General features: G+C 57.3%; 1 protein-coding gene across 1 annotated transcript; it reads right to left on the bottom strand.

The window, feature by feature from the left end:
- Positions 1-2,671: 2,671 nt before the first annotated feature.
- LOC120390541 (B-cell receptor CD22-like) lies at positions 2,672-14,732 on the bottom strand. Its single transcript, XM_039513270.1, has 10 exons — positions 14,658-14,732; positions 10,614-10,776; positions 10,401-10,469; positions 9,055-9,396; positions 8,243-8,509; positions 7,805-8,080; positions 7,158-7,418; positions 5,376-5,522; positions 4,890-4,939; positions 2,672-4,261 (listed from the first exon to the last, which is right to left on the bottom strand). Exons 2-10 carry the CDS (start codon positions 10,636-10,638, stop codon positions 4,178-4,180), a joined length of 1,521 nt encoding a protein of 506 aa, XP_039369204.1. The 5' UTR covers positions 10,639-10,776; positions 14,658-14,732; the 3' UTR covers positions 2,672-4,177.
- Positions 14,733-15,279: the final 547 nt, after the last annotated feature.

The following is a 15,279-nucleotide window of genomic DNA, read 5'->3' as shown; positions in this document are numbered from 1 at the left end:
CCTGCATCTACTGCCTCAAAAAAACCAACCGGACCCAACCTGACCCACCACCCCACCCTGCTTCTAGGAAGAAGAACGGACAACTAGCAAGGAAAAAAAAAAAATCAAAACTGGAAAAAACCCCCCTTGCAGGATCTCTTCTTGTGGGACAAGGATGTCACAGAGCAACACCAAACACTCACCAGCTCCTCAGGGAGGCTGAAAGAGAGACCAGAGAGAAGGCCAGGGCCCCCCCCAGCCTGCTGCCTGCTCCCAGCTGAGAGCCAGAACAGGACCTTCCTTCTTGACACTTCACTGATGCTACTTACTGATGCTGATGAGGGGCTGCCTGAGGGGGAACACACTCCCACCACCCACCACTCACACGCCCCAGCCACCCCCAGCCCCCCCCAGCCCCCACCAGACTTCTGCTACTCTGCAGCTGACAGAGAGGAACCACCCAGCAGTAGCCAGTAGTGCAAGAGAGGTCTGCCCTGGGGAGGGAGAGGAGAAGGGGAAGGGGACAGGACCCACCCTCTCCCAATCCCCTCCTCCCTCTCTCCTTCCTCCTCCTTCTTCCTTCAGCTTCGTGAAGCAAGTCCCCCTTGGAGGCAAGCAAAGCAAGCTGATCGCCAGCACAAACGCCTTCAGTGTCACCACCTTGCAGACACAACCCTAATCAAAAAAAGAAAAAATCAATGTCCCCATCATCAACCCAAGGGGCAAGCCCCCATCATGACCGCCACCTCTGCTCTGGCTTCAGCACCCCAGCCAGCATCACCTGATTTTACAGAGGTGCTTCTTTTACTTTTTTCTTTATAATAAAGTTCTGCTTTTAAGAACCTGATTGGTTTTTAGTGTCCTAAAAACCCAAGGGCTGGTCTGTGCCCACTTTGTTAACCTATTTGGTTGGTATATTATTCTCAAGCCTCCCCAGGAAAGGGGGTGAAGGGGCTTGGGGGGATTTTGGGGGAACAGGAACTCCAAGTGGTTCTTTCCCTTGAATCTTTGTCTAACTCACTTGGTGGTGGCAGCAGTACCCATCCAAGGACAAGGAAGGATTTGTGCCTTGGGGAAGTTTTTAATCTAAGCTGATAGAAATAAGCTTAGGGGGTCTTTCATGGAGGTCCCCACATCTGTACCCCAGAGTTCAGAGTGGGGAGGGAACCCTGACAAGAGTAAAACAAATTTATTTTGGGTTTGGATCTCATTGGGAGGTGGGTGTCTGGATGCTGGAGATAGGTAACTTGCTAAGCAGTTTTTAGTTAAAGTCTGTAGCTTTGGGGGTGTGGACACAGACCTGGGTCTGTGTTGCCACAGGCTTGCGTGTCTGGCTCAACAAGGCAGGGTTCTGGAGTCCCAAGCTGGCAGTAAAAAACAGGCTCAGAGGTAATTCCAGCACATCAAGTGACAGTCCCAAGGGGGTCTCTGTGACCGAACCCATCACAGCCCCTTCCTCCGACGTCCCGCCCTTGCCCCGCCCCTTCACCTGAGGCCACGCCCATGTACCACTCCTTTCTCTGAGGCTCCACCCTTGCCTCAGCCCTTCCCCCGAGTTCCCACCATTGTTTGCCTTCTCCTGCCACCCCTTCCCCCAGGCCCTGCCCCCGCCCTGCCTCTTCCCCCCCCGACCCTGCCCTCATGCCACCCATTCACCCTGAGTCCCTGCCCTCACACCGCTTCTTTCGCCCAAGATCCCGCCCCCCGCTTGCTCCTCTCTGCCCCTCCCCCCATCGCTCCCCCTTATGGCAGGTATAAAGTGAGGGGATCTTGGCCCCCTGTCCGGCACCCCTGGGGGGTGGGGGGTGGCAAGGCTCATTGTGAAGAATGGAGGAGTAGCTACTTTCGATGTAAACTGGAGCCTGGGACATGAATGAGTGGGATTGTATTCTGTGATTGGCTGACCGGGGTGGTGCCAGCCCTTTCCCACGGGGGTGGGGTGGGTAAGGGGGGCTAGACAGAAAATTGTGGGGTGCTCCTCCCTCCTCGCCACACTGCCCTGCCTCTCTCTGTGGCCCTGCCTTCTCCTCTCCCTCCCCCCAGACTCTGCCCCCTAGGGAGGCCGGAAGCCGGAGCTGGGTAGGGACCAGCTGCCAAGGCCACCCCCAGCAAGTGTATATTGGCTTCTTTGTGTATGTAATCGCCTATTTATTTCTTTAAGTAGCACCTTGCTTCTTTGGGGGCATTGGGGGGGGGAGGGGCTTCTGCTGCTGCTTTTTTTTTTTTAATTCTCCCAGTTGAGGCATCTGCTAAAAAAAAAAGCTTTGAAAGGCTGCTTGCTGCGTCATTTTTTCGTTTAGCTTTCGAGCCTCGGAGCCCCCTGCCCTCGGCAAACCCTCCCTGTCCAGCAGCAGTCACCCAAGCTGATGCTTTTGTAAAACCACTTTATTATCCAATAACAAATGTTCTTCTGCCCCTCTGAGTTGGCAGCAACAAGGGCCGGGTTCAGTATCCAGGGGTTCCGTTTCAATAACACAATTCAAAACCGGCTCGAGCCCCCACCTAGTGACCTGGGACAATTACATACCACCCCCCCGGGCGCCTCTAGGAGGCAATACTTCCCCACTCGCAAGCACAGAGTCCGAGTGTAGCAAGATCCTTTTAATAAAGGAGGGAAACAACGCGGCATCACCATTGGAGAAACACCACAAACAGGATTATAACACAAACCATAAGCAAAAAAAACCCCACCTCCAAGTACATTTGGTATGTCCTTTCCCCCTTAGGGTCTTACGTCCAATCACCCCAAAGTCCAACAACCCAAAAGTCTCTGTCTCTGGTGAGTGCCACCCCAGAATTCAACAGTTTATCTGCAGAGCTTTACCGCCCCCCCCCAGCCTGGGTGGAAATGGGGGGGGGCACACACAGGGTGGGCCAGGACCAACTGCTCCGCCTCTCCATGGAGTTCTGCTGCAGCCTTCACCACAACTGGCTCCACTCCTCCAGCCGACCCCTGAACCACGTCAGCCTCCCCGCAAACCACTCCGCTCACTGTTCCATGGGCTGCTCCAACATGCTGCAAACTGCTCTGCCAGCTGCTTAGTGATAGATCTTCAGGCTCCCCCACTAGTTAACACAACACTCAGTGATCGCAGCTCAATAAGCTTAGCTCTTTTAGTGATTTCAGCTTATAGTAGAGGAGCCCTACTGCTGGTGCATTATTAGCCCAACATGAATTCAGCTCAGCAGCCTTTAGATGGACTCCTAAAGGATTCAAAATTAGCTCTGCTCTTCAACAGTGGAGAAAGGAGGAAGTGCAATTGATGTTTTAGGTCCTCAAAGGAAGGCCCCCTACCACCAGGTATGCACACACAAATCCCCAACCTCTCTCAATTCATTGGGTCTTGGCACCCATGTCCCTTGTCTAGCAAGTGCTACTTAATGGATAGTGAGACATCTCTGTCCTACCGCAGTCTCATAGCTCCTCATTCACATAATCAGGGTGACAACACTTTATTCCTCCTGCCCCAATAACAAAGAAATTGGGGATCCCAGAGCTGTCAAAATAACCATCCCAGGCTGCCGTGGGCTAAGCTAGGTGGGGTGGGTGTGCCTATGCAAATACCTGAAATTCCTTTCCACACTCCCCATACTTCACCACCAGATGTCGGGGTAGAGCTCATCCTGACTGCTTACACAAGAAACAAAACGAAGGCAATTCCCTGACGAAAACTGTGTTAAAGCTAAGAAAGGGGCTGGAACTGAAAGAAAACAGCAGTGGGGTCGGTAACGACACCCTGCCCATGTCTGGCGCTTTCTGGGCAGAGATCTCCAAGTGCTACACACAGGAAGGCAGGATCATTACCCCTCTTGCACAGACAGGGAAACTGAGGCACGGAGCAGGGCTGTGAGTTGCCCATGGGCAGGCAAACCCCCAGATCACCTCCCTCCCAGTTCTGTTCTCTATCTGCTAGGCTGACCTGCCTCCCGAAAGCCAACACGGCCTGGAAAATCGACGCTACAATTAAACTGCCCCAGAAATGCCCAGTTCCCGTGGCCGAAGTGGGGCCTGCCCTGGGGCTTGGCTCTGCTGCGAGGTGGAAGGAGGGCTGGGAGTCAGGATGCCTGGGTTCTCATGGGTTTCCCCAGCTCATGGAGGAGGGTGAACACTGCCTGGGGCGTTAGCGATGGACTTTTATCGAGATTCGGGTTGTAGCGGCGTGGAGGGGACTGTGGACAGCAGGGATCTCAGCCGTGCTCAGTTACAATAGTCCTTGGGGCTGTTATAATAGTCGCCATCGTCGTCCGAGGGGCAGGGAATCTCCCCGGCACATGGGATTTCCTGCCGGGGACACAGGAAAAGAGACAGATTGTGTGAAAGAGAGGACACTCCCCCAGCAGGAGACCTGTGTGTGATGGCTGCCTGTACCTGCAATAATGGGAGCAGGGCAGGGGAGTGGGATCCAGGACTCCTGGGTTCTCTCCCTGGCTCTGGGAGGAGAGTGGGGTCTAGTGGCTTGGGGAGGGGGAGCAGCTGGGAGCCAGGACTCTTGGGTTCTATCCCCAGCTTTGGGAGAGGAATGGGATCTAGTGGTTAGAGCAGGGGGGGTGGGTCTGTGAGCCTGGACTCCTGGGTTTCATGCCCACCTTTACCACCCTGCAGAGCTGTGAACTGCAGTTACCTGGCGCACTAACAACGAGCATCCCCAACTGTATTTGGGGAGAGATCTCCCAGCCTCTGGACCTTTGTCAGCACAGGATCTGGCTATTGGATGTGAAGGAAAATCTCCCCTCAGCCATTAGCAGGATGGGGTTTATGACGCATGCTCAGGTAGTGCTGATTCTATGCAGCTGGGGGCAGGGTTTCACCCTGCTGGGCAGGGGGGGCACAGGCTGCAGCTGCATACTCAACTCCAGCCAGTATGTGGGGGCAGTGGGGACCCAGGGGTTAACAGATTCCCCCAACTGACCTCATAGAGCGAGTCTCTCTGTGGGACACTGGGGTCCTCTCTGCTGCCCCCTGGGGAAGGAGACACAATTATCCCCTTTCACTGTTTATTTGACTTCTTTAAACATTTCCCCCCAAATTGTTCGTTTCCCCCTTCTGGCAACCCCCGCCGCCCCCCCCCCCCAACAAAGCAGGCTGCTTCTGCCAACCCTCACACACACAGTGCAGGGCTCAGACCCTCCAGCAGGGGGCGGCAGGGACACACACAGAGTGCAGGGCTCAGACCCTCCAGCAGGGGGCGGCAGGGACACACACACAGTGCAGGGCTCAGACCCTCCAGCAGGGGGTGGAGTCTCACACACACACACACACACACACACACACACACACACACACAGCAGTGGGTTGATTTCCTTTACACACCCACACTCCAGGTTTTCCATGATGCAGCCAGAGCCCCCCCTTTTTTCTGCCCCTCCCCCAATTCCCACCCAGGGGGGTCCCTTACCCTGCAGACTTCCTCCCAGTTCTTTCCGTTGGCGGATTCTCCTGGCCAAACAATAAACCCCGAGGTTGCTCAGGAAGAAGAGCAGCAGGACCCCTGCTCCGAAGCCTGCCATGGGGCCAGGGCTCAGCTGGTACCAGTCACTGCCATCTGTGGAGGGGAGGGATGGAGAATAGGGTCATTAGCTCCAGTGTCATGCAGGGTGCAGTGGGGCAGGCACAGGGGAGATGGGGAGGTGGGACCTGGTTGAGGGTGCAGCATAGTCCTAGGAGGGATAATGAAGGCAAGTCTCAGTGGAGGGGGCAGGAAGGAAGCTGGATTTTCAACCAGGAGAATTTTCCTCCCAAGTGTTTATTGGACATTGGAGTTTCTTCCAGGTTCATAAAACCTGCAATCTCCTCATATTACAATAGCATCTAGAAACCTCCGCTGAGATCAGGGCCCCATTGTGCTGAGCGCTGCCTGGACACAGAGACAGAGACAGCTCCTGTCCCTGCTGAGATCACAGACTCAGAGCGAGAGACAGACTCTGCCCCAAGTGAGACCAGAGGCCCCTTGTGCGGACAGCTGCACAGGCCAATGGAAGAAAAAATATGAATGATCACAAAAATGTGTGTGTTTCTGTTTTGCTGGGTCCAAAAAGTTTTGGGAATTTGGTATTTGAAACTTTTGTAAACTTTGAATCGACCCTTTTGTCAAAGATTGAATCAAACGTTTCCTCCAAATTTTCATCCATTGTTTCATCTGCATTTTGATCAAATATGGTTCTGTTCAGCCATCATAATTGTCTGTTTCCCAAAAACCTAAACCATTTTGTTTGCCAACCTCCTCCGGCCCATTTTCTGTTTAAAAGGTTATTTAACTTTAATTGATAATAATTTTCAACAATTGCCCCATGGGTGGTGGGTATCATAGGCCGGGGAAGGCTGTGCCTCCCCAAACAGCCAGGCATGGCCCCACCCATTCTCCTCCCCCAGACTCCCTCCTGCCTGCTTCCAGTTCCCTTCCCGCTCTTCCATGGCTGAGAGGCTGGGGCAGGCAGGCTGGGGCCGGTGCTCGTGAGGCCTGGGGCTGGGGCCGCTGGAGCTGGGGCCATGCAATGCTGCCTGGCGCCGGGGTTGGGGGCACTCTGGGACTGGAGGTGTACGGGGGGAGCAGGCGGCTGCAGGTGGCGGGCAGGGACACACACAGACACAGAGCAGGGCTCAGCTCCTCCAGCAGGAGGCAGCAGGAAAACACCCACCCACCCACCAGGGCTCTGGGCTCCGGCAGGGAAGGGAAGGGGTCGTTCTCGGGCAGCGAGGGAGGGGCCAGGGACTAGGCTCCCCCAACAGGTCGTTCACCCACCACCCATGAATTGCTCTTTGAAAACACTGTAGGTAAAAATGGAGGAGAAAAATGTAATGAAAAGTCTGGCAAAGAGCTAATTTTGAGGGGGGCAAATGACATTTTTCCTGATAATTAAAAATATTACATTTCAACTAAATGTACATTATTTGAACGGGTGTTTCTCGGCCTGATGGCAGGTTGATTTGCAATGTCATTCGGCCGCTAGATGGCTCTGTGTGCTGGACAGAGATACTGGAGCCTGGTCAACAAAGTGGACCCAGCTGGAGCACGAGCTGGGAGCTTGTTTATTTTGGTTGGCCTTGCAGAAGGACGGTGCCGGGGTGGCATGGCCTTGCAGAAGGACTGTGAGGGGTTCAGCTATGGTGCATGGGGGATTCTAAGCCATTCCCTGGCTATGTAATGTGTAATGTGCTATCAAAGGCACCCAGTACTTACACACAACAGTGATGGTGAGTGGCAGGGAGGTGGATTTCCCTAAGGTGTTGTGCACCTCACACTGATACTCTCCCCCATCAGCCACCTGGACACCCGGGAAAGCCAGTTCCGCCTGTGCCCACCCCAGTCGCTCGCCATCCTTGTACCAGGAGAAGCCCAATCCGCCATAGGCGCTGGTGTCCAGCCGGCATGTCAGGGACAGGGGTTCTCCTGTGCTGCGATGAGGGCCTGGGGTGGCCACCACATGCACCACAGGGGGGGCTGCAGAGGAAGCGGAATGAGATATGAGCTAATGATGCCCCCGTGGGACTGCAGCTTGGAGCTTTGGCGCAGCATGGCATGGGGCGGAGCGGCTCCATGGCTCCGCCCCCAGTGCTCTAGCCTCACTCCCATATCCAAGTGATGGTGTAAGGAGGGCCCCTGCCCCCTCCCATTTGTGAACCTGGTTCCACCCCCATGGCTGTGGCCCTGCCCCCTCCCCGGAACGTCAGTGACAGAAAGGTCCCCCAATCTGTGCTCTCCTGCTCCGCCCCCAGGGCTGTGGTCCCGCCCCCATTTGGAATGTAGGTGAGACAAGGACCCCTCCCAACTGCGCTCCTTGGCCCCACCCCCAGGGCTGTGGCCCCACCCTGGCACTGGCTACTCACCAAGGATGGCCACATAGGTGGTGGGGGATATGGCCAGGTAGGCACGCCCTATGTCGGAGACCCACTTCATGCAGGTGTAATTGCCCCCATGAGACAAGGCTGCCCCTTCAATCTGCAGAGAGGAGCTCCCGGGCAGGTGCTCGTAGTTGTGAATCCAGAAGTAGACCTGGTCCAGCGACCCGCTGTCCCCCACGCATCTCAGTGTGAACGAGTCGCCCTCCCTGATCGGGCCTGGGCCGTCTGTGTCCACCAGGACCTTCAGGGGGTGAGGCCGGCCTGAAAAGGCCATTGGAGATGGGTCAGAACCAGCGCCCCCTAGAGGGGAAAGACCCCATGCCCCATTCCCTCCCCCTCTGGGCCAGCCAGTCCTGCACCCTGGGGCCAGATGGGAGCTGGCGCCCACTAGAAAGGGAAGGTCCCATACATAATGCTACTCACCTGTGGCAGGGGGCTGGGACCCTTTGGGGAAGCAGCTATTCCGGTAGCCCCGCACCCGGCACTCCAGCACTGCCCCCCGGTGCTGCCAGATGATGTGCATGCTCAGGCTGCTTTTGCTTTTCCCAGTTTCCTGCAGGATCTGTGTGCCGGCTCTGTCGTACCAATACAGGCCGGAGGAGGCGCAGCGCTCGGAGATGGAGCAGTCCGTGCTGCCGCTCAGGACTCCGGGGAACATAGACATGCTATGTTGGACCCTGCAGGGATGTTCTGTGCAGGGTGGGTGAGGGGGGAGCCAGTCACTGCTGGGGACACGGCCATGGGCACAGCCACCTCCAGTCACCAGCCACTGCCCCTTCTTTGAGAGCTTCCTCAAGACCAGGTGGGGATGTGACCTGTACGAGGCTCCCCTCCCAGAGCTGGGAGAGAACCCAGGAGTCCTGGCTCCCCACCCGCTGCTGCGACCACTAGATCCCACTCCCCTCCCAGAGCTAGGAGAGAACCCAGGAGACCTGGCTTCCAGCCCCCCTGCTGTGACCACTAGATCCCACTCCCCTCCCAGACCTGGGAGAAAACCCAGGAGTCCTGACTCCAGATTAGGCTTCCTCTAACCACCAGACCCCACTGTTTCTTCACAGCTCTGCAGAATGTGGTCATCTGATTTGAGTGAAATGTTATGAGAGGTGTACAGCAACCGTCCTTGGGGATGGCACTAAGGTGCAGCCACCTCTGGGGCAGGGCAGCTGGGGAGCAACTGCACATAACGCCGCACGGGGCCAGGCTGGGTTGTTTCTGCAAGAGGAGCCGGGGATTACCTGACACCGTGAGGCACACGGCTTGGGGACTTCTCCAGCTTTGGCTTTGGGTCTGGAACTCAAAGGAGTAGGCGCCCCCATCTCCGAGCGCCAGCGGGCTGAGGCGCAGGGTGCAGTTGTGCTGCAGGTCCCCCAGGAACTGGGCGCGCTTGGCCCTGTCATAGCCCTGCCCGGCTGTTGCGGTGAGCTGCACAATTCTCTCCTTGTCCCGGCTCCAGGTCACGGCTCTGACGAGCTGCCCCTCGGGGTAGGTGTAAGAGCAAGGGATTGTCACGCATGAGCCGCTCCATCCAGCCAGGGGGCCCACGGGCAGGGTCACCCCCCAGTCCTGGCAGCCAGCACCTGGAAGGGAAGCAGCACCTTGCTAGCTGCAGCACAGCACCCCCTAGTCCTGCCCTGGGGCATCGGGGCCCTGCCAGAGGAGAGCCCCCACCCTGCTCTCTGCAGCACCATATCCCCTAGTCCTGCCCTGGGGCATTGGGGCCAGCCCTCACTGCCAGAGGCGAGCCCCCACCCCGCTCCCTGCAGCACAGCGCCCCCTAGCGCTGCCCTGGGGCACGGGGGCCACACCTGACTGCCAGAGGAGAGCCCCCACCCCGCTCCCTGAAGCACAGCGCCCCCTAGCGCTGCCCTGGGGCACGGGGGCCAGACCTGACTGCCAGAGGAGAGCCCCCACCCCGCTCCCTGCAGCACAGCGCCCCCTAGCGCTGCCCTGGGGCACGGGGGCCAGACCTGACTGCCAGAGGAGAGCCTCCACCCCGCTCCCTGCAGCACAGCGCCCCCTAGCGCTGCCCTGGGGCACGGGGGCCAGACCTGACTGCCAGAGGAGAGCCCCCACCCCGCTCCCTGCAGCACAGCGCCCCCTAGCGCTGCCCTGGGGCACGGGGGCCAGACCTGACTGCCAGAGGAGAGCCCCCACCCCGCTCTCTGCAGCACAGCGCCCCCTAGCGCTGCCCTGGGGCACGGGGGCCAGACCTGACTGCCAGAGGAGAGCCCCCACCCCGCTCTCTGCAGCACAGCGCCCCCTAGCGCTGCCCTGGGGCACGGGGGCCAGACCTGACTGCCAGAGGAGAGCCCCCACCCCGCTCCCTGCAGCACAGCGCCCCCTAGCGCTGCCCTGGGGCATGGGGGCCAGACCTGACTGCCAGAGGCGAGCCCCCACCCCGCTCTCTGCAGCACAGCGCCCCTTAGAGGTTGCAACTGAATCCCAGGCATTCTAGATGCCCCCTGCTGGATTCCAAGCATTGGCAGGTGGAGCCGTCGCCATGGCAGAGTCTCCCAAATTCCTGGCTCCCTCTTCATCCCCATTACTGCCTCCCAGCCCCAGCACAACCAGAACCACTCACCGGTCAGGATGGAGAGGGCCAGCAGCAGCAGGGCCTCCATCTCCTCCAGGGTGAACACTGACGTGGGGCCTACAAGAAAAGGGAACCAGATTTGGGCCCGGGAAAGGTTCCTATGAAAAGGGGTTTAGCACAAAGGGTGTCCCAGAAAGGCTACGAGTTCCATAGCGAGGCTGGGTTGGGGGCTAAGGCAGGAGATCTCGGATCTAATCACACCTGGAGCCCGATGGAGGAGTCGCATATTCAGTCTGTTGATTACTTCAGAATTCCCAGTGATCCCGTGGAGGTTTGACAGGTTCGTGTCCCCACGTCAGGCCCAGGATTATGGAAACTGGGGTTGAGCTGGCAGCCCTGATGGGCCCAGCTGTGACACTCGCACCTGAGGAATTATTAGCACATTTTGCAAAGTCACAAAGGCTCCAGCCCAGCGAGGTAGATAGAGAGACGGCATCGTGTCCCTCTGAACCGGCCCACGCAGAACAACCCAGTATCTTCCTCCTCACCATCACCTTCCTCGTCGTTATCCCGGCCGTCACCCCGGCACCTCCCAAGGGCTACATCGCGCTCTCCTGCTGCCCGCAGGCTGGGATGCGATTTGTACATGACGTTACGCTGGCACCACCCTGCCTAATGCCTGTTCTGTAGGGGTGTCTCCCCTCTTCCTTATGTGTCTCTCCTCCCACTACCAGTGATGGGGGGCCCTTCTCCCATAGGTCATGGCTCCCGGGTGGTCAGACAGCTGCCGATGGTCCCATGCTAAACTATCCGCAAGCTGGTGATAGCTCATGTTCCTGGTGTCGTTGTGGACAAAGCTCCCCCTTAAACGCTCTGGTCCCACATCCCCAAAAGTTAGGGGTCACCGTTAGGCCATTTATCTGTGCCAAAGTTCATAGGCCCCAAGCCTTATGCTAACTGCTGACGCCAGCGTCTCGCAGGAGACAGGCCTGGGGGTTGCTTGCATGACTGTCCCATAAAATAAATGCTAAAGCTAGCTCTCTGGGCTAGCCACAGGGCCCCATGTGACCACGAGCAAGCCACGCCGCTCCATGCCTCAGTTTCCCCACCTGTACAAGGTGGATACAAATCTTACTTTTGTCTCTTTAGACTTCAGACGTTTTGTGGCAAGGACTGTCTCTGGCTGTGTGTGGGCAGCGCCTGGCACAACAGGACCCCAATTTCAGCTGGGGCAGGGACTGTCTCTCGCTATGTGTCTGGGCCGCGCTTGGCACAAAAGGGCTCTGATCTCAGCTGGGTCATTAGACGTGACCGTAACACGTGGTAAATTGTGATAACTGCGTGGTGTTTAGCTTTATCCAGCATCGCAGTTTCCTGCCTCGCCGAGGAGAACTGAGAAGCTCCCCCCCCCAGCTGCTTACTGCTGCGTTCATTGATCTGCCCATCTTAATGTCAGAAGGGACCATGGTGCCCACGCACTCTGCCCAGCCTGGAGACCTCCCCCGAGGGATCCCAGCCTCCAGCCCAGATCTGATGGTCGAGCTAGAGCGGTGCTTTTAGAGACATCTCATCTCCATAGAAAGACTCTGATGGCTGGAAACTCTGCCCTGCGCCTGCGGCAGTGATTCCCAGGGTCAGTTCCCCTCCCTGGGGAAAATCTGCCTCTTATTCCCAGTCTCAGTTTCTCTGGCTCCATCCCCCAGCTGTTGGTTTTCGCTCTGCCCGTTCTGTTGGGTTAATGAGCCCTCTGCTCCCTGAAACCTCCCCCGCACCAGCAGGGAGGTGCTGACAGACCAGGATCTAGTCCCCTCTGAGCCTTCTCCAGGTTAAACTCACTAGAGCGAGCGTCTTCAGTGCTTGGCTCTCAGGCAGCTTTTCCAGCCCTCGGATCATCCCTTTGCTCTTCTCTGACACCTCCCCCATTTCCGGACAGCCTGTTTGGCGTGTGGCCCCCCAGAGCTGGGCACAGTCTCCCCAATGTCATGTCGAGCGGGGATCCCAGCTCCTACTCGCTATTTCCCTGTGTCTCCAGCCCAGGGTCACGCTCACCCTCTTAGCCAGAGCATCGCCCAGGGAGCTCATGGGCCATCTGGCTCCACCAGGACACCTGGGTCCTTCCCAGAGTCGCTGCTGAGCAGGGTCCAGCCCCCCAGCCTGGACATGATGGGCTCACCCAGCATCTCAGGAGGCTGGCTTCCCCGCTGTGATACACAGTTCCTTTAGCTGGGGCCTTCTCTCTCTCCCCTACTGGGGCCAGAGATGTCTCGGAAGATTTGATGTGACGCAACAATTCTAAGAACAGGATCTCCTAGAGAAGGCGGAAGAGGCCAGCGATTATCTGCTGTCTGGAGCTTGCTAGTGGTGAAAGCAGGCCTCCTGGGTTCTTTATCCAGCTTTGGGAAGGGCATGGGGTCTGCAGGTTAGGGCAGTGGCGGGGGCTGGGAGCCAGGACTCCTGGGTTCTCTTTCTGGCTCTGGGAGGGGAGTGGGGTCTTGTGGTTAGAGCAGGGGGGATGGGTAGTCAGGACTTTGGGTTCTATCTCTAGCTTTGGGATGAGAGTGGGGGTCCAATGGATCAGAGCAGGGGGGACTGGGAGTCAGGACTCCTGGGTTCTATTCTTGGCTTGGAGAGAATTGTGGGATCTAATGGTTAGATTGGGGGAGGGGGCAGGGGCTTGTCCCTTGTAGGCGGCTGGGTGGAGTGAACTGTGAGCATCTCAGACCTGTTCCTAACAAACTTGTCTGAAGTACAAAATCCACACCCCAGATGGCGTTAACCAGCCCCTCGCTGGCTGAACAGGCCATAGGGACTGAGCTCTCCTCTGCTCCCTAGAGGGGAGGTAGGCATTAGCGGGGGACGACATGAGTATGGGGTACAGACTGGCTCAGCAAAGACCCCAGGGGGAATTCAGTCTCCATGGCACATGAGCCGCGCCTTATATTTGTTCTGCCAGAAGCCTCCAGGTGGCGCTATTACAATTTGTCCTTAGTGTGCAAGCAACTGTTCAGGCTTTGGAAGAAATTTGTATTTCATTCATTTTTGCATTTTAGTTCTGTCTGGGGTGCTCACTGCCTCAATCCCTCAGTCTATGGAGAGTTATTTGCTCCCTGGGAACCTGGCCTTGGTGGTTTCTGCTGAGAGTCCCCACAGAGAGTTCCCTGGATGCTGTTTGCGACCACGTCTGTCCAGGACTGGTGCAGGTACAACAAAGAAACAAGTTGCACTGAGAATATATCCAGCCGCCATGGTGCTAATTTCTCCTCCTTCGGGTAACTGACCTACTGGATTCTGGATTCTGCTCCCACTTCCCAGAGGGGCAGCGGTTTTCCTGTGTTTGTGCAGCTCCTAGCACACTGGGGTGCTTGCCCGGGCTTGGGGCTCAGCACTACTACAGTGCAAATAATAAACCTACAAGATCTTATATTTAAAAATTCAATTACTCCTTCATCCAAACACCATATAACCCAGTTACCAGCTACACACATGCTGCGCGGGGACGGCTCCCCTGGCACTGAGATGCAGCCTCCTCTGGAGTGGCGCAGCCGGGAAACACCACACATAACGCCAGGCAGGGACGGCTCACCCAGTGCTAAGATGCAGCCATCTCTGGGGTGGAGCAGCTGGGTAAGAGCCACACATAATACCACACAGGGATGATTCACCGGGTGCTGAGATGCAGCCACCTCTGGCACAGGGCAGCCGGGCAACAGTCGCACATAATGTCCCATGGGGGTGGCTCGCCCAGCACTAAGATGCAGCCACCTCTGGGGCGGGGCAACTGATATAACTTAGATAATTTTTTTCATATCTTAGCTCATAGAGCAGAAAAGCAACACCTTCCATTTCAGTTGAAGCTGCTTTGAGACTCTAAACACAGACTCTGTCTCCACCGCCCCCCCCCCCCCGCACACACACAGACACACAACCGCACTCCAAACACAATCATGGAAGTTCATATAATCATAGAATATCAGGCAGGGGCGGCTCTAGGGATTTTGCTGCCCCAAGCACGGCAGGCAGGCTGCCTCCGGCAGTTTGCCTGCGGAGGGTCCGCTGGTCCCGAAGCCGTGGGACCAGTGGACCCTCCGCAGGCAAGCCGTGGAAGGCAACCTGTCTGCTGCCCTTGCGGCACCGGCAGAGCGCCCCCCGCAGCTTGCCGCCCCAAGCACGCGCTTGGCGTGCTGGGGCCTGGAGCCGCCCCTGATATCAGGGTTGGAAGGGACCTCAGGAGGTATCTAGCCCAACCCCCTGCTCAAAGCAGGACCAATTCCCGGGAGTGTGAGATCTCAGGAGCACAGCACTTACCCTGTCCCTGGGGTTGCGTTAGCCTCTGGGAGCCGCGTCCGATCTCAACGCAGACAGTAATCAGGGAGGCAGTGGGCTATGGCAGATAACCCGCTACCGTGTGCTGGGCTGGCGGGGCCGGGACTCAGGGGAGGAAAAGGAACTGTGATAAAGACTTCCTGGCTCTTAATGGCACCAGGCCTGATCTTCACATGTCAAGAAAAGCCAGTGGTGAGAGGCGGGGGGTAGGGGTTGGGCAGACTGGGAACCAGGACTCCTGGTTCCAGTCTCAGCTCTCAGAGCAGAGTGGGGTCTAGTGGTTACAGCAGCGGGATAGGATCCAGGATTCCTGGATTCTATCCCAGCTCTAGGAGGGGAGTGGGGTCTAGTGGTTAGTACGTGCAGGGGTGGGAGTCTGGACTTCTGGGTTCTATCCCTGGTTCTAGGCGGGCAGTGGGGTCTGGTGGTTAGAGCAGAGGGTGGAGCTAGGAGTCAGGATTGGAAGGATTGCAGAGGCTGGTTTGGAAATGTCACAAGTGAGCGCTAGAAGCCGGCCCCCTGGGCAGGGCGGTGGCGGGTGTCCACGGTGAATGAGCGAGGACTAGCTGGGCGAGTTACGAGCGCCTGGCACACGCTGGCTGCT

Source organism: Mauremys reevesii, linkage group 24, assembly GCF_016161935.1.
Source record: "Mauremys reevesii isolate NIE-2019 linkage group 24, ASM1616193v1, whole genome shotgun sequence".
Taxonomy (NCBI): domain Eukaryota; kingdom Metazoa; phylum Chordata; order Testudines; family Geoemydidae; genus Mauremys; species Mauremys reevesii.
This window is presented reverse-complemented; position numbering and strand designations above follow the sequence as displayed.

What these genes read in the sequence shown, in the direction of transcription:
- LOC120390541 (XM_039513270.1), bottom strand. Translation starts at nt 10,638, where the DNA reads ATGCGACTCCTCCATCGGGCTCCAG. An exon ending in CACCTATGTGGCCATCCTTG is followed by an intron (nt 7,419 to 7,804) that starts GTGAGTAGCCAG and finishes CTTCCTCTGCAG; the next exon opens with CCCCCCCTGTGGTGCATGTG. An exon ending in AGAGAGACTCGCTCTATGAG is followed by an intron (nt 4,262 to 4,889) that starts GTCAGTTGGGGG and finishes TGTCCCCGGCAG; the next exon opens with GAAATCCCATGTGCCGGGGA.